Raw genomic sequence first — 19,681 nt, 5'->3', positions numbered from 1 at the left:
ATTAACTCAGTTTTTAGTTCATTTTTAGACTCGATAATCAAAATGTATGTTTTTGGCAACTCAAGAATCCATGGAGAAGAATTGAGTGATGGATCACATGGAAGAGCAACAACAAGCTCCTCACTCCCTTTTTCGGTTTTGTTCACGCTACTCGTATGAATAGTGTCATTATCCCCTCAACATATGACACGTATGTCATATGTTGAGAGGATAAATTATGGTAACTTATTCAACCATAATGTATTAATGATCATTATTTATCACACACTATAATGTGTTTACGAGATGATCCTCTATAAAACAACTTATTTGTCTCTTGACGTTTCATTTATTGAAATACAAAAACATTGTAATTAAAGCCTTTAATTACAAACTGATTTTACGGTTACTAATTTTTTCTCGGGTGAACTAGCTCTCAAATGTATCAATTATATATTGTTTATAGAAGTTTTATACAAATTAATTTTTAAAAATAGCTATTTCAAATCTTATGTGATACACACACCATAATATTTTTGTGCCTTTTCAACTTGTACACATGTAAATGATAAGTATATATTAGATTATTAATTTTTTTTTTGTACACTTAACATTTCATTTCTTTTGTTAGAATTTGACTTTCTTCGTAATTCGCTTGTTCTCTTGGCCGTTGACTTCATATAAATACCCAACAATATCGTCCGGTGCCGGAGGATCAATAAAGACAATGAATAAATCTCAACTACCAGTTGAAATTACACCAAAAGATGAGCACGATTTCGACAGAATAAGCGAGCTAAAAGCATTTGATGAAACCAAAGCTGGCGTGAAGGGACTAGTTGATGCCGGAATCACAAAAGTCCCTCGAATTTTCTTTTCCCCACCAGATAAATTTCCAAAGGACTCTAATCCCACCATCAATCCTGGATTCAGCATCCCAGTTCTGGATCTTGATGGGATCGAAAATGACCCGCTTCGACGAAGAAATATAGTAGACAGAATCCGTGATGCATCGGGGACTTGGGGTTTCTTTCAAGTGATCAATCATGGGATCGGAGTAAGTGTTTTGGATGAAATGCTGGCTGGGACTCGGAGGTTTTATGAGCAGGATAATGAAGTGAAGAAAGAATGGTACACAAGAGATGGGATGGAAACAGTTGTGTATAATAGCAATTTTGATCTGTACGGGGCTGCATCGGCTAATTGGAGGGATACTACATACTGCAGCATGGCTCCTAAAATCCCAAATCCAGAAGAATTGCCCGAGGCATGCAGGTAATTTTGTTTCAAAACAAATATTTGTACAATTAAATTTTCACTGGGTGCATACGCTTTGTGGTACGATTATTTGTTCTGGTCCAGTTAGATCGATTTTAAAATATTTGAGTTACAAACTGGTCCAGAGTATAAGGTTTATGTATATCCACAGCAGAGTTTGATTTGAGTGAAATACAAAACCTCGATCGATGTTATAGATTTTGTAGGCTTAAGAATTTTGTGGTGTCTTCTGTTAGTCTTCTGAAGATGAATTCCTTGCAGGGACATCATGATTGAGTACTCCAAGCATGCGAAAAAATTGGGTCGGCTTTTATTCGAGCTATTATCTGAAGCTCTTGATCTCGATCCAAATCATCTAAACAACATAGGTTGTTCTGAGGGGCTAGCCATCTTGTATCACTATTACCCTGCATGCCCCGAGCCCGAGCTGACATTAGGAGCAAGCAAACATGCTGACTACGACTTTCTTACTGTTCTACTGCAAGACAACATAGGAGGCCTTCAAGTTCTTTGTCATGATCAATGGATTGACATTACCCCTATGCCAGGAGCTCTAGTCATCAACATTGGGGACCTTTTACAGGCACTCTTCTTTCTATTACTTCGAATGTTTTTATCCCAAGTTTTTTAGACAAACGGAAATCATATTTTCAAAATGTAGGAACAAAATTTACAGAAGTTATCTGATCCACCACTTTGAGAATGAATATGTGGTATCATTAGTTCGTGGGGTTCTCGGAAACTTCTGTCAAATATCTCATCAGCTATAATATTTGGTGTTACATCATTTTCGGTATTGACCAAATGGTACATATCCAATTTGTGTTCAGTAATTGTGTCATCCCCCATGGTCGTGTCCCTGTGTTAATATACTGTCATCTTGAATGTCTTTGATCAGCTGATATCAAATGACAAGTTCAAAAGCAGCCAACACAGAGTTGTAGCAAATCTTGCTGGCCCAAGAGTATCTGTGGCATGTTTCTTTACTACTGGTTTGATGCCATCATCAAAGTTATATGGACCTATAAAAGAACTGCTATCAGAAGAACACCCTCAAAAGTACAGGGACACCACAGTAAGGGAATACTCACTGCACTACAACGCTAAAGGCCTAGGTGGGACTTCTGCTCTGTTGGATTTCATGTTATAAATCAACGTTTCAAGACCTGTCGTTTACAGAATCTGTGTGCCATAATTAATGGTGAAATTGCTATAATAACAGAACGTCTGTTTCTTCTTTTTTGTTGTGTACGATCTGGGAAGAATTCGAATCTAAATTGTATGATACTGCGGTTAATTCGATCAGTACCCACCTGCTAGATCCAACGTGCCGTGTACGAGACTGATCAACATTGATCAGGCTCATGCGTTGCCAACATATTGGGCCGTGGATTCAAGGGAGTATCGAATTTTCCAGATACTGCATCCTAGCTCGAAGGCTTTAATCTCCTATTGATATTTTAATTATTAAAAAACAGGAAGGAGATGAACATTTTGGTGAATCAGTTTGTCTTTTCAATATGATATTTGCTTCCATATCCCTGTAAGTAATAAAACTATTAATATTTCATCACACAATATGAAAGACAATTTAAGAATAATAGAAAAACAGGAAGGACCGCATTCTTACTCCATTTTCTACCATATGAGGAGCTGTTGCAGGATTTCAACTTATGATAAAAGGCAAACGTCCAGGTTTCTGCAATTTATCTCAGCGAAATCTGGAAGCCGGATATATAGGCGGAAACAGGTTGTTTAGGAAGTGAGGATTGCATCAGTAATTGAATAATACCCATGTAAAGTATTAAGTTTTTGTAACATCATATAACAATATTTGGAACAAATTCCCTAAAAGATCAAGTCATATCCGCCCGTTACTATGATTAAATTTGACACATATATTCACATGATGTTGCAGGCGGGATCATGACCCCTCACATCATATGCACTAGCATAATTCCAATAGCCATCGTAGTAACTATAACTGGCTGGTGCTGGTGCTGGTGCTGGTGCAAAGGACCAAACAACTGGTGGCGGCTTCTCGGCGGCTGCCTCCTCTTTCTTGGCCTCGCCTACACTCACAATCTCTGCATACGCCACGTTCTTTCTTATCAATCCACAACCTCCACTTGGTTCTTCTCCGGCCCTGTTATGGCCACGCCTAGTGTATCAAAACATAATTCTCTTTTATTTTACTAGTAATATATATATATCAAATGACAACAATCATGATAAAATAATTAATTACTACATAATCGTGGCTTACCGGATACACCAACATCAATTTTCATGGCCTTGGAGAGAGATTTGAGGTCAACCATAGACACTTCAATCACAATCCTTAGCTGCAAACATAAAAAAAATAGTAAAAATCTAATTCGAATTAAATAATATATAGCCATTAGTTTTAAATTAATAAACATATATTAACATATTAAAACTGTATATAGACGTATGTGTGTATGTATTATTACGCGATGAGCTTCTGTTGTCTGAAATGATGTGTATGCATGTTGTGAGAATAGATATTTCAGTTGTTGTTTGAAAGCTTTCGGAGAATTGAGAATCAAGAGTACCTTAGACAATTAAATGGCGGTGACTTTATTTTGAATAAATTTCAAATTGAACTTGGTGGAATCAATCAAAGGGGCAGTGCCATAAATCTCCCTTATTTGCAGTATTGTAAAAGGATAGCTAAAAAATTCCATTATATTTAAATTTGTAATTTCAAAAATTATAAATACCCTTGTCAAGTTTGTATTTATCTTACAATTTACATCAAGTTTATGTATATCTTACATTTTTGGAATCTCTTTTTTTTTTTTAAGTTAATAGATAGTTTAATAAAATGGTCAGAACTGTGAGATTTAAAAATCTTGGAGTTAGAGACAGAGAGACATGTACAGGAAGGATTGATCAGAAAGTCAATATCGTATTGACCAAGATGTGCGTTCTTTTTAACAATTTTTTTTTTCTGTAAAAGATTCCTCGAGAACCAAGTCAATCTCACCAAACAATTTAACGTTAATAAATTATTTCTTAATTTTTAAAAAAATAAATTTAGAAAACTAGTACAATGGTAGCTCATTTGTTTCTAAAAAATAAACATTTTTTTAAAAAAAAATTACATAAGTGCATTAAATACTTGGAAACAAAGAAAATAAAAGGTCGATCCCACTTTCCTTTTAGGCAATTTGGAAAATTTGTGATATCGTCGTCAAAACAGATATATCTTTCTTGCCAGGACAGGCCTCAACCTTTGACCATGTCACAACAATTAGAGGATAAAATTTCAAACCAAAACTAATGTAAAGAATCGCACGACAACACCCACATTAATTTCTTTATCATAAAAATAGTCTTTGATAAAATGACTAAATTAGAGTGGTTATTTTAATTTTTTCGAATGATTTAAAAAAATGGAAGATTTCATGTGGGCTCGCTCGATGTGTAGTCTATTAATTATGTAGTCAACAAGTAAAGCATGGAAGGTGCCGGTCCTTTTTCCCCTCATATTTCTAATTTCTTCACTTTTTTGGATGTCTTTTCTACATGGAATGTGACTTTTCGTGTATATATGCAATAGGACTACTTCAATCTCAATCGAGTAATTGACGGGTGCGTTTCTAGATTGGGACCCGATTGGACGTTTTTTTGGCAATTTCTTGGCCACTTCTTCCGACATAAATCCAAATTCCAGTCATCCATCCATATGTAATTCAAAAAACGCCCAACTCCAACACGCAGTGCCCCTTCAACTCCTTCAAACAAAACAAGCTAGCAAATATGAAGTAAGAAGTTCATTAAGAAATAAGTAATTTTTCCATCCAGCAGAAATTTTAAATATGTATAACAATTTTATTGGCAGCCAAATTTCTTTTCTTAAGATGATTAGATACCTTTTAACCAACCATCTGCACACTTTCTTTGGGCACATCTTCGTTTTCCCACCATAAAAAGAGGTCCACCGAAATATATATACATTCACACGTCCAAACTTCGTATTACCCATCTTCTTTTCTCTCACCCACACAAATCATCTCCAACTACTATCTGCTTAAATTCAAATTGGGATTCCCTTTCTTTTTTATATTTTTGAAAGTAGACCACCTTTTTCCCCATCATTTATGAGCAAATAACACGTTCGCTACAGTTCAGAACTTCAGAGCTTGGCACTCTCATGTTTTCAAATCTTTTCCGGGTGGTTTGATCTCAAGTATGGTTTGGAAGGAAGGAAATTCAAGTTCTTGGATGATTTGTAGCGCTCCATCTTAATGTTGTACACATTTTTTTTTTGCTGGAAATTTTTGAATCCGTATCTTTGAATTTATTTCTGTAATAAAATCCTTTAATCGAAACAGCATGTCACTCCCTCCCATTCAGAGTCCGCCATCTTCACATTTTGGCTCGTCTTTATCTTCTTCACATGCTAGCTTCCCCATTATCGCAGTTGCCGTTATTGGCATTTTAGCGACATCTTTCTTGCTGGTTGGCTACTATGTCTTTGTGATCAAGTGTTGCTTGAATTGGCACCGAGTTGATCTTTTAGGCCGGTTTTCATCCTCTAGAAGACATCTTGTTGAAAACCATTTAACTTCTGGCTCTCAGGTGCCGGAAAATCTTGGGCTGAACGAAGCTGCGATCAGATCAATCCCAGTTTTCAAGTTCAACAAAGGAAAAGGAAAAGAGTCAGCAGTCCGAAACTCTGGCGAATGTGCCGTCTGTTTGATTGAATTTCAGGAAGAAGAGAAGCTGAGAATCATCCCAAATTGCGGCCATTTCTTTCACATTGATTGTATAGATGTTTGGCTTCAAAACAACGCCAATTGCCCACTTTGTAGAACAAGCGTTTCGGCCACTCCTACAAGTCACGCAATTCTTGCTCCAAATCCTTCTCCTCAATATCAAAATCCATACACTGATAACTTCACAGGAATGGATGAAGATTATGTGGTGATTGAAATAGGATCTAATCTCCAGAGCCATCCCAATCCAGCATTACATGGGATAGAAGACAATTTGAACTCCGGCGAGTTTTTATCCATAACCCCTTCACCAGTGAAGTTCGAACCCAAGTTTCTACGGAAGCAATCCAAGAAACTAACCCATAATTCAAGCATGGGAGATGAGTGCATTGACAGTAGGCAGAAAGATGAGCATTTCCCTGTACTTCAGTCATTTCGAAGGTCATTCTCCATGGATTCAGCAGACGATAGACAGTTGTATTTAGCTGTCCAACAGATAATAAATCAGAAAAGGGACGCGATCGGTACCGAGACTTCAAGTGCAAATGAAGGTTGCAGCAGCTGCAGAATTAAAAGATCGTTCTTTTCTTTTGGTCACAGTCGAGGTTCAAGAAGTGCGGTTCAACCAGTTGAGTTGGGGGCGTTAGGCTAGTTACTTTTATTTTATTTTTAGGTATATATTAAATTATTAAAAACGATTCGTAATCACATTAGCTAGTTCGCACTACTTCGAAATCTACATTTGTCTTCCCTCTTAGGTTGCAAATGAGTAGCTCAACTCAAGCTCGGTCAAAATTAGCGCTTCAGCTCGGTTTGACCGAGTTCGAGTAGCTCGTATTCGAGTCGAGCTCGAGTATATGAGAGATCTGTTCCAGTAGTCACGAGCAACTCAATTATATATATAAAATAAAATAGAAATCGAGTTTTTCGAGCTCAAGTAACCCGATACGTTATGGAGTCGAGCTCGAGCTTTAAATTTTTTCTAGTCGACTGGACTCGATTTTACCCTTATTCCCTCCTTTGGATATTTTATATTACATGTGAATGTATATGTTTTGATGAGTGAAAAGTTAAACAGATATTTAGTTCAATTTATGTCATAATTTTAATTTATTAAGAGAAAATCGAATGTAATTTTTTGAAAAAAGATAAATTAAAAGAGGGCCATTATAATAGTTAGATTATATATTATGAAGAAATACAATCAATCAATCCCTAAAAAAGTGTATATAAATAAACAGGTGGATCGACTCCCATCACCAATAGATTGAACGAGGCAAAATTAGATTTAATGGACCACATATCTAATTTTGACTCAAGGCCATGATTGAAATCATCATTGCTTCAACAACTTTCCACTTCATTTACCTCATTTTTCTTGGAATCATTAATTATCATGTTTGAATCAATCAAAAGAATTCCCTTTTTGGATTTTATTTTAAATTTTGAAGTGTAAAAGAAATAAATATCCAAGAATTACAAAAGAAATTTGGAGGGTTTCATTGGAGGTTAAGTAAAGGGTCCCCCACCCCCCCTTCCCCAAACCCTAGCTATATTCTCAATGCAACAACGACATCTTACCAAATTACAGATTTGATGTATCTAATATAAATTTTGTGTGGATACGATTCTGAATTAATATAGATTTGTTCTGGCAAGAGCCAGAATCTTGAATAAAAAATAAATAAAAAAAATCCGAGGAAAATAAAATCCTCTGCTTGTGGTTGCACTTTGCTTTCATATAAGCCATGAAACAATATGTGCAGACCAAATTGTCATATGTGTGCTTTGAAACAATACAAGATTTGTGAATTACTAAATTTTTCGATTTAATTTTGATGTGTGGCATATATATAGTACTTATTGAACCATTTACATTTTAATTGACTTTTTAGTAAAAGTTCATTAACAATGTTAAAATATGTTTTTTACTCTAAATTTTGGTAATTGACAAAATAACACCATTGAACGGTTAAAAAAAAACCAATCAACCAGTCACTACATTGTTTTGTAATTTCATGTTTACGACCGCTGATGAATAAGTCAGACCGCTCAAGTTATTTAATATTTTCCAGCTGCATATCACTCAAAGTTCTGACTGAAACAAGCTTTTAAATAAATATTCAATGTAGATCGTTACTATCCGACTGCCGGTCAGAAATGTACAAAATAAAATGGGTACTTATTTTTCAACCGTTCTGAACTACCTATTTGGTATAAGACTACAGTATCCCAGCAACTTCCAATGTGACATAAAGTTTTCTAGTATGTCTAAAGTCAAATTACTTTTTAGAGGATATTCAAGCTAAAGACGAAAAAACAAAGAGAATATTAAATGACATTTATTGCAATGTAGAATTTTGATAGAAACAAGATCACTCTTCCGGGAATTGGTACAAGCTATCATTGAAAAGCATAACTGACCGTTTAAGTTTTTCAACTATATATAGATGAAGATTCAGTTCAAAAAAGACACGCTCTTGCTCTCAAACTCGCATATTATCTTATCTGCATCTTAAAGATCTTTGAACATTCTTAAAGTTATACGTTTTCAAGCCCCTCACTAATCATACACTCAGCAATTCATATTAAATCTTCTAAGGATCATCATTGTGATACTTCACCAACTCAAATTATTACAAACTATCTGTTGGCTTTGTTTATAAGTATCTAGTGAATCAAGAATTCTTGAGCAATCAGAGTTGTAAATGATCACTAAGAGTTTCAACGAAAAATCTTAGTTGAAGTGAGTTGTTACAAGACGTTGTAAAATCAAATTCTTTTAGTGAAAAAGTAGAAGAAGAGATGACGCAGGAGGTCGAGTCTCCGAACATCCATAAAAATCATTATGTCATTTACATTATACATTTACTTTTATTTATCTTTTCCAACCGTTGATACTTACTGAATTTATATTTAAACGTATATTTATCACTAGTATTATTGGATCGTTTCCACATTTTTCACCTTTTAATGATCTAATAAACTAGTTGTTCGATAATACTTGTTTTAATAGCCTGAAAACTATTAGAACAACCCGTGAAAAAGATTTTATAGAGTTTATTCACCAGTTGATGTGGAAACTCGAGACCGCTACCATTTAGTGAACACCAGATTAATTCTCAGACTAACGAAATATCCTTCAAATCATTCTGGGCAAGTCCTGTGTGACAACCTCGTCCAAGAAAGTGATGGTGGGGGGAATTGAACTCGTGACCATTGGTCAAGCTCTCACATACTCCACTAACTCAAATACCATCTCGGAGGCTAGTAACAACTACTATTTTTTATGTCAAAAATATTAATTTTTAATACAAATATAAATCTGATTGATGTCTTACGTATATAAATTTGTGACCAAGTGTAAGGTTGAGTCTTCCACTACAACAAATAGCCTTTTAAATAATTTTAAAAAAATTATATTTTTTTAAAGACAGTTACCTTGCATATATCTTGCGGCTGCCATAAATATATGTCATGTATATGCAATTGAGCATCGCTAGGCGACCATTACCTATAAAATGAAATTACTACTGTTTGGTATTTTCTTATAAAATATGAGATTTCAAATTTTAATTTCTACGAAAAAAAATTGTGAACTTTGACCGGAGCTTGCTCCCCACTTCAACAAAAATCCTACCACATATATATTCGATATCGATACCTAAAAATAGTTTGTAACTTTTCATTCCAAAGTCGAATCGGAACTAAGGACTTACAATTCGATATCGATTCCTAAAAAAAGAAAATCGAAACCATGACTAAAACCGAAATTGTACAAAAATTCTAAAATATAGGAATGTACTTGTTATAATTTAAACTACTTGAATAATATAAATTAAAATTCAACCTCTATTTTTATTTTTAACAAATAAATTAATATTTATATATTTCGTAATGTGATTTTCAAATTTTTAACCACTAAAATTTAAAGGAATAAAATTTGGTTTAAATTAGTTTGACTTGTAACCAGATTGGAATCAAAACCACCATGAGCTAGAACCTTTCCCAAGTTGTTCCATTCTGAATACACCTCATATTGGAATAGAAAGCATTCGTTTTAAAGTTGAAATCTCGATATTAAAATCGTGACAAAACCTCGATAATATTTTTTATTCCTGCATCATTTCACATAGAAGATCAAAATTTTGAAACACAACTGTCAAATAATCAAAACTTTTCCAATATATCGATGTACACACGTTCACGGGCAAAAACTTGTGTGAGCCGATCTCACGGGTCGTATTTTGTGAGACAGATATCTTATTTGGGTCATTAATGAAAAAGAAATACTTTTTATGTTAAGAGTATTACATTTTATTGTGATATCGGTAGGGTTGACCCATCTAACAGATATAGATTCGTGAGCCGTATCACAAGAGACCAACTTTACGTTCACGTCGTATCTGGAAATATTTGAGTAGAAATGAAGAAAAATTCAAACTAACATGACTGGAAAGTCGCAACAAACTTATCTAACAATCATGTTGTTCTGTGGTAATTTTTTTTTCCATGTTTGACAAGCTAACTAGCAATTAGGAAACTCTGGGTTCAGAGTCACTCTTCACAGCATACGCAACAACAACCATAAACTATGTGAACCAAACCAATTATGCTCGTATTTAATATGTTTAGGTATAGTTTGGCTTATGAGAGGAGAGGATAAATAATACGTGAATAACATAATGATTTATTATCTAATTCTTTGTATGACTTGTGTAAAACGTCGGATAAAACAAACATGTGTAATCAACTCTAAGTTATGAAAATTGAATCAAACGTATAGATGGAGTAAAGATCATCCAAAATAATCATAAACTTGGTGAATCAGACCAATGTATGCTCATATTTAATCCTGTCCGTTTATGATTTTTTTTTTTTTTGGAAAAGTTATGGAAAAAGATTTGACATAGCATACTTGGAACGATCCAATGTGAACTATCCTTATCTACTCCATGATCTGTTCAGTATTGTCCGTTTACATGGACATGTGCATTGGCAGTGGCTATTAGAATATTTCTTTGACTGAATCGAGTCCAAATTCCCACGGTCGAAAATGTCCCCTCCCCACTCGGCTCCACCCTCTTAACATTTTCATATAAACTACAAATTGGTAAATTAAATTTTGTTTACAATTACTTTATAATATATATTACAAAAATTATTGATTCTGATTATTAGAGTATTTTATTTTAAAATAAAAATATTCTTAAACTTGCTGTGGTTACAGAATTTTACTAATGAAGATCTAACCTCGAATACAAAAGGAATATTTTATTCATTTATTATTTTTTGCTAAATTGATCTTGTTTCTTTATTTTCTAGGACTTTTTTATGAAATTGTTTTTAGTCAAGTGATACCCCATGGATGAGCCCATTATCCCTGGCTCATCCCTAGCCCAAATAGAAGACAGGCTCATCAAGGGCCCATGTATTCTCCTATAAATATCAGTTTTGAGCTTATGATAATTCATTCATTATATTATTTTTCAGCAGCATCCTTAGCTGCTCGCCACTTATATCCTCAATATCTGACTTGAGCGTCGGAGGGGCTACGGCGGGACACCCTCCCGGCCCCCTTCTAACGGTCTTATTCGTGATTTCAGGCTCGGGACAATTTTGAAACATGCGTTTGTACTAGTGACACTTGCTGGAATCGGACCCTAAATTTCCCCTGAGTATCATCAAGTATTGGATATAAATAAGGAGCGCCTTACAGCCGTGGATGTGTGCTTTTTGTGGGTTTTTCATAGGGGTTTGGAAAACAGACTTTTGCAGAGAATGCATAGAAGATAATTTTTATGTTGAAGAATTTGAGTGATTGATTCATGTTTATATCGCGTTGCTGATTGGTGTTGAAGACACTTGATGAACAACACTGACGCAGAGTTTTGATTGAAGAGTGCTCTTTTATTTGTTTTAAGCAAGCTTCGGTTTATGCATCTGGTTTTTAGTTTGATTTATTTTGATGCATTTTATTTCCTTGGAGTGTCAATGAATTTGGTTTTGTTACTTCACTAGTATTGTTTTGTGTAAACGATTTACATATTTTTCTAGTGAATTTTCGTCATGAGACGTTTTACATAATTTAAACACGTCCTTTATTTATTAAAATTATATTTATGTGTTTATAATCAACTTCCGCTCTGTGCACTCGTGTTGACAACACTTTGTCACAATCCTAATAATCTGATACACACAATATATTTATTTCATGTGCTTTTACGATCAATAACATCCTTTCAGAATACAAATTATATATTTTTATGGGTTTTCTCCCAAAAAATTCTTCGCAATATTTCAACAAAATCATTAATTTCGACATACTTAGAATATTTCTGTACAACTAACGTGCATTGCTATGCCATGAGAGCAGCTAACACATGTTCACTGCAAAGCGGGTAATCATCTTTGCGGGTTTAGGGCATTATCTCGATGATGTATTCGATGGTTCATATTCATCCTCGTAGATGAACTGCTGATTCCTTTATACATAAAATTTTCAAACATTTTTGAACTAAATATATACTCTACATTTAGTTGCTGAATTAAAACACAGAACATCAAAACAAATCTCCACACTCCAATAAAAGTACCAGTCGAGAAATCTTGGGGAAAAAAACGTAAGAAAAACGACTCACTCGCTCAATTGTCAATTCAACGTCGGAGGGAGAGGGCTAGCTAGGTGGACCGACAGGTATCTTCCCTCCCTTCTCTATTAAATTTAATTACAAAAAGTGAAAAATATGATTCTTCGTTTATCTTTTAATTATGTTTTTGGGAAAATAAAAAATTAATCTTCGATTTCACTTCCAAAGTTTATGACGTGCCACTAACAAATACAATCAGGTAGAGATTATAATTTTAATGATGTATTCATGAAGATTAAATTATGTCAGCTAATCTTCAAAATCAATAATTAATTTTCACCCACTTTATCAAGATCTTTTACACTTTCACATGGCATCAATAAATAATCTTTCTGACCTTTATTCTTTCTAGCTATATGCTTTTTTAGAAATTATTCTTGACTCCCAAAAACAAATAGAATCGCGAAAAAGGTGAATTTCCTTTATTTCTTGCTAAAGGCATTAATTGCTTGAAGAATGAAGATCATGACCAAGTTGCATTAAGCTTGACGATGGTTCAATTTGACCAATGGCATCGAATACTTTTTGAAATATCAAATAATTTTTTAAATAAACTTCACTTCATATATGGTAGTTTGCATCTATTTGCATACACTATATATCTTTGTTTTTCTCAAATATCAATTAACAAAAATATCATTTACATTTCAAATTATACATATATAAAAGTTAGTAGTAAATCTTATGTGCAACGGTTTCACGGATTTTTATTCGTGAGACGGGTCAACCATGTTCATATTTACAATAATAAGTAATACTTTATGTATAAAAGACCATCTCACAAAATTTTTTGTAAACATTTAAATATAACCTTCAAACAAGATTTTTTTGAATTCATGAGCTGCCTCAAGAAAAAAAATTATATATTTGGAATTGCTATGGGAATGTGTACATATAAGAATTATGTAATAATCACGAATGTATCAAGCAATTTATCACTAAAATCTGTAGTTACTTATAGAACAAAAATATACTCAGCTAATTGCAAAACAAACCTACAAGGTAGAGTTCTATACCCAAAATATATATGTATGAAACAAATTAAACCCTGCATGTGTGTGTGTGTGTGTTTGTGTGTGTTTGTGTGTGTGTGTGTGTTTATATATCAAATTAATTGTCTAAATTCATGATTTGTAATGTCGTTATATATTACGTACATATCATCAATAATTTAATCAATGAATTCAAATTTTAAATAATATAGAAAGAGATTAGAAAATTCGGGTACAACCACCATCAGTAGATTCGATTGCGTACTCAAACTTGTTCTCCCAAATTTTCAATATTTCTAATTAAAAGTTATTAATAACTCAATTTCTACTCTCTCTGCTGATAGAAAATATCAAAATATCCGTATTCAGCAAGTATCTAATAGAAAATGTTGTTCTGTTTAAAAGTTTGTGCATGCTTTGCTGTGTACTCCACAATGGGTAAATTAATTCCTTTTCGATTTCAGAAGATGTATTTCAAATAATTTCATATGTATATAATAAGCTCAGAAGAGGCAAATGCATCACGAAGAAGTTGTTATCATAATTTCAAATATTAATTTTGAACGAGAATTAACACATTTCGAAGTAATAAATGGGGTTTATATTATATTTATCCCATTGGTAATAGAAAAACTTGGCAACAAAACTCAGTTTAACGTAAAAATTACATCTAAAAGCCAAGAACTTTTCTTCATTTGATAGAAACCCGTTCCTTGACAGTCCACTAGAACTTTCTAGAAGAAAGAGGTTGAGTCATAGCTTTCCAAAACATAAAAACAAAAACAGTGAAAATCTTGTACTAAAACATAGTTTTAGTACATATATTAAGATACATGAAAAGTTTATAATTACTTTTTTCGCATGCAAACCAAAAGTTTGCAATTTTATGAAGCTTTTCATTTAATTCTCTCATTTCTTTTGCTTCTTGTCCAAGGAAGAATCCAGCAACTCCTCCAACAAACTATCATCCAAACACTCCAACTCAATCCTCTCCTGCCCGGAACCCGAGCAACAATAGGACGGTTTTGGGTTGTATGGAGGAATTGTCAACTGAGAGTAATATTCATTAGGAAAATTTAGAATTGCAAGATGACCCCTCAGCTTAAATGCAGCTTTATCATATGCACGCGCAGCCTCCTCCGCTGTATCAAACGTTCCGAGCCACAGACGGGCTCCTTGTCGAGTTGGGTCACGGATCTCCGCCGCAAACTTCCCCCATGGGCGGCGCCGAACGCCACGATATCGAGTTTCTTCTTTTTTGTCGTCCCTTTCTTGCATGGCCTTTCCCCTTGAAGCTCCTTCCATTTCTTCCTGTAAGTTTAATCAATATTTCATATGAAATTATAGGTACGTATACTAGATATTTGGTAGTAATTAAATTTCGTGGGCAAAAGTAAGTGAGTTGCCAGTTAGTTTATACTTCATAGATGAATAAATATATGGGTATATATACACAAAGGTTTCTATGAAGTTTCTTTGAATGATGTCAAAAGTTTTGAATTGTTCGACCAAATCTAATGTGATATTCATATGCATATTTTTCTTCCAAGACAAGAATCGTAAACAGCTCGTGTCAAACGAAGTTGGATTAAGGAATTTTAACTAAGTAATAATTTTTTAGCATTTTTAAAAATAATAGACATGTAATTTGGGTTTTCGTTTAGAATAAATTCTCTGACATGGCTTACCGATTCCCTCGTCCATTCCTCCCGATATAGTTAATTAATGGTGCACCGAACACTTTTGATTTATTTCATTGGTTATAATAAAACTATAAATTAAATTTTAAATTCTTATTTTATTTATTTATATATTAATAAGAAAAAATATGATTAATTTCAAATGACATCATTATTGAGTAAATTTAAAATTCATCTTCATTAATATGAAATATTGTATAGTATATAATGAATGAAATTAAAGTTTATGGTCTTATTTCTCTAAACGATAAAAATAAATTTAAATACATCTGAAATATATAGATTTGAAATGCATCAATCCAAACATGTTGATAGATAAGGGTTGCACAAAACACGCTTTTGTACAAAACACAACTTTTTCTTTTAGTTCAAGTATAAATAGGGGTCTTCTTCTTTCCTTCCAATGTAATTCTGAAACAATTTTTCTTTCAGTAATAAAGTTTTCTCATTCTTCGATGAGGTCTTTACACATTTTAACATGGTATCAGAGTGGGAAACTTTGATCCATCTCGAATTTTTTTTCGAATAGTTGCTTCGCATCGTTTAGATTTGAGGATCTCTGCACCAGGATCGTTGATTCTCTTGATTGGAACTTCAATTGTTCTTGTTTGATCTGCCTGTACCTTCCATGGCGGTTAATATTAGCTTCAACGATCCCCTCTACATTCACCCGTCGGATACCCCTGGTATGTGCCTCGTTAATGATCACTTGACAGGAACCGAAAATTATGGAGTATGGAGTCGAGCAATGCTTATCGCATTGCGTGCCAAGAACAAAACTGGATTCATTGACGGTACGTGTACAAAACCTACTCTTGAACAATCAACTTTGCACCAATGGGAAAGGTGCAATGCATTGGTGTTGTCGTGGATCATGAATTCCGTTTCGAAAGAGATTTTTGGGGGAATTGTTTACGCAGTTGACGCTTCTACTGTTTGGACTGATCTTAAGGATCAATATGATAAAATTAATGGTTCACGAATTTTTGCTCTGCACCGAGAGATTGGACGGTTGACGCAAGCTAGCAACACTGTATCAAGCTACTATTTTCGATTGAGGCAGCTATGGGATGAATATTCGTCTGGCAATACATTGCACATGATCAAAAACAAAAGCTTCTGCAATTTTTGATGGGACTCAATGAGAGTTATGCCCAAATTCGGAGCCAAATCTTGATCATGATCCCTCTGCCTTCTGTCGGTCAAGCATTCTCAATTATATCTCAAGAAGAATCACATAGGTCCTTATCTACGGTTGAATCGCCTTCAACAGCTCTTTTCTCTGTACAAGGCAAACTGAATAATCAAAAGAGAGACACATTAACTTGTGATTATTGCCACCGGATTGGTCACACGAAGGAATTTTGTTATAAACTTGTTGGATTTCCTCCTGGTCACAAGCTGTACACAGTTAATAATGGTAGAAAGGGACAAAATGGAAGAGTATACAAGGGTGTTCCTAGAGATCAGAAGCCGTATGCGAACTTAACAGATAGTGTACTCACAGAAACTTCACCAAGCATTCACACAGAAGCCACTAGTCCGGCCTCGGCTTCAATTTTCACACCAGCCCAGTATGCTGAAATTATAAAGGTGCTGGGAACATACAAAGTCCAATCTCCAACCGAGCCAGTTGTGAACATGGCAGGTACAACTTCTAATTCAAGTCTGGCATCCCAGTGGATAATTGATAGTGGTGCCAATGCGCACATGCTCGGTTGTTCTAGTATATTGCGCAATTCTGAACCTACAATGACCTCTTATAGGTCTGTAAGATTGCCCAATGGTAGCAAGGCTCCTGTCAGTAGGATATGTTCTATTATTCTCACTGATTCTCTATTCTTCTCACTGATTCCATCACCCTTGACCACATATTGCATATGCCAGATTTTAACTTCAACTTACTCTCCATTTCCAAGTTTACCAAGGACCACAACTGTTTTGTCACATTTTACCCCCACTTTTGTTTGTTTCAGGACCTCAAGACTGGGAGATTAATGGGGATTGGTAAAGAATTCAATGGCCTTTATCACCTTGACACCAGATTCTTTTCCAGCTCAAATCTCAGTCTAGTATCTTCTAACCAATCTATTAATTCTGCCTATATTGATTATGTTTGTAATAAAGGTTCAGTGATTAGTGTTTCTGATGAGAATTTTGTTTGGCATAAACGTTTGGGACACATGTCTGTATCTCGAATGAAGTTGTTGCCATTCATGCATAAATCTGTAGTCCTTCCTCATTGTTCAATTTGTCACATGTCTAAACAGACAAGACTTCAATTTTCTTTGATGAGTTCATCTAAAACCTCTTACTGTTTTGAATTAGTTCATGTGGACATTTGGGGTCCCTTATACACCAACTCATAACGGCGAGAAATACTTTCTTAGAATAGTGGATGATTTTTCAAAAGCCACTTGGGTTTACCTCATGCATTTTAAAGTTGAGGTCTTACAGATCTTTAAAGTTTTCTTCAAGATGGTTCATACTCAATTTTCTGCCCTTATAAGAACAATCCGAACAGACAACGCGAGTGATTTCTTCAAAAGTGAATGCACCGAATTGTTCAAATCCTTAGGGATAATCCATCAAAGTTCATGTCCATATACTCCACAACAAAACGGAGTTGTTGAACGCAAGCATAGGCACATACTTGATGTAGCCCGGGCCCTTCGTTTTCAGTCTTCCTTGCCATTAAAATTCTGGGGAGAGTGTGTCTTGACTTCATGCTATCTCATTAATCGTACCCCTAGCCCATTAATTCAGAATAAGACACCGTATGAAATATTGTTTCATAAAATCCCATCCTTTGATCATATTCGTGTTTTTGGTTGCCTATGTTATGCCACTTCTTTAACTCCCAGGGATAAGTTTGCTGCTCGAGCACATGCTTGTGTATTTTTGGGTTATTCAAGCACTCAAAAAGGGTACAAAGTCATGAGTCTTGATGTTGGAAAGTTTTTTGTTTCAAGAGATCTCATTTTCCATGAAGATATCTTTCCTTTTGCCACGCCAGATCCGCCTTTACCTATTTTTCCTTCAAATACAACTTCTGGTGCTTACCCAATTGCAACAGATTTGGTTGGGGATACCTCTCCTACTGATTCTGATCTTGTTGTTCCTCCAGCACCACCACCTCTTGTTCCTTCAGTTTCCCAGCCACAAAGAAGATCCGTGCGTGTATCAACACCCCAAGGATTATTCTTGTCCTACATTATCTCACAGTAATCTAGCCACTTCCAAATATCCCCTCAATCACTATCTAGCCTATTCTAAGTTCTCACAACCTCACCAAAAATTTCTGGCATGCCTCTCCTCTGACAGGGAGCCTAGTTCCTATCATGAGGCAGTCTTAGATACTAGATGGAAGGCAGCGATGGATTTAGAACTCGAGGCCTTAGAGTCGAACCACACTTGGAAGTTGGTTCAGTTACCGATTGACAAAAAGGCCATTGGTTGTAGGTGGGTATATAAGATCAAACGACATCCGGATGGGACTGTTGATCGCTTTAAGGCTCGCCTTGTAGCCAAGGGATACACGCAACGAGAAGGGATAGATTATCATGATACCTTCTCCCCTACGGCTAAGATTGTCACCATACGTTGTTTAATAAGTGTTGCTGCTGCAAAGCGGTGGCCTATGTGACAAATGCTTTTCTTCAAGGGGATTTAGACGAAGAGGTGTATATGCAAGTACCACCTGGACATCATCTTCAAGGGGAGCAACGTGTGTTTCAGTTGCTTAAGTCACTATATGGTCTTAAACAGGCTTCGCGGCAATGGAACACCAAATTTTCTAATGTCATGAAGCTAGCAGGTTTTGTTCAATCGGTTAATGACCATTCTCTTTTTACTAAGCGTGATTCTGCTCATATCACGTTATTGCTAGTCTACGTCGATGACATTATAGTTACTGGGAGTAGCGAGAAGGCTATTTATGATCTCAAGAATTTCTTACATTCTCACATTCACATTAAAGATCTTGGTTCATTGCGGTATTTTCTAGGTATTGAAGTTGCCCGGTCCAAAGCAGGGATTTATCTCAACCAACGAAAATATTTGTTAGAATTGCTGAGTGACTCGGGTTTGACAGGTGCCAAGACATGTGATACTCCTGTTGCTCAACATCAGAAGTTGACAAGTCATGAGCTTGATGAGTTGAATCAGCAGGTTTCTTCTTCCAGTGTCAATGATGACTTATTGTCCAATTCTGATGCTTATAGAAGGCTAGTTGGTAGACTCATTTATCTTACGATTACGAGACCGGACATCTGTTATGCGGTGCAAGTGCTTAGTCAGTTTATGCATGCACCCAAGAAATCTCATATGGACTCTGC

General features: G+C 35.0%; 4 protein-coding genes across 4 annotated transcripts; 3 read left to right on the top strand and 1 right to left on the bottom strand.

Annotated features, from left to right (window-relative positions):
- The first annotated feature begins 588 nt into the window (after window positions 1–588).
- LOC142527821 (1-aminocyclopropane-1-carboxylate oxidase homolog 1-like) lies at window positions 589–2,762 on the top strand. The gene is made up of 3 exons (XM_075632781.1): window positions 589–1,254; window positions 1,519–1,840; window positions 2,156–2,762. The coding sequence occupies exons 1-3, from the start codon at window positions 707–709 to the stop codon at window positions 2,405–2,407; spliced, it is 1,122 nt and encodes a 373-aa protein (XP_075488896.1). The 5' UTR covers window positions 589–706; the 3' UTR covers window positions 2,408–2,762.
- A 2,254-nt stretch (window positions 2,763–5,016) lies between these two features.
- LOC142526813 (RING-H2 finger protein ATL16-like) lies at window positions 5,017–6,937 on the top strand. Its single transcript, XM_075631422.1, has one exon. It carries the CDS (start codon window positions 5,620–5,622, stop codon window positions 6,652–6,654), a length of 1,035 nt encoding a protein of 344 aa, XP_075487537.1. The 5' UTR covers window positions 5,017–5,619; the 3' UTR covers window positions 6,655–6,937.
- Window positions 6,938–14,553: 7,616 nt separating this feature from the next.
- LOC142526096 (ethylene-responsive transcription factor ERF098-like) lies at window positions 14,554–14,949 on the bottom strand. The gene has a single exon (XM_075630366.1). It carries the CDS (start codon window positions 14,947–14,949, stop codon window positions 14,554–14,556), a length of 396 nt encoding a protein of 131 aa, XP_075486481.1.
- Window positions 14,950–15,972: 1,023 nt separating this feature from the next.
- On the top strand, window positions 15,973–16,476 carry LOC142526095 (uncharacterized). The gene has a single exon (XM_075630365.1). It carries the CDS (start codon window positions 15,973–15,975, stop codon window positions 16,474–16,476), a length of 504 nt encoding a protein of 167 aa, XP_075486480.1.
- The last annotated feature ends 3,205 nt before the right edge of the window (window positions 16,477–19,681 follow it).

This window comes from Primulina tabacum, chromosome 15 (genome assembly GCF_025594145.1).
Source record: "Primulina tabacum isolate GXHZ01 chromosome 15, ASM2559414v2, whole genome shotgun sequence".
Classification (NCBI taxonomy): domain Eukaryota; kingdom Viridiplantae; phylum Streptophyta; class Magnoliopsida; order Lamiales; family Gesneriaceae; genus Primulina; species Primulina tabacum.
This window is presented reverse-complemented; position numbering and strand designations above follow the sequence as displayed.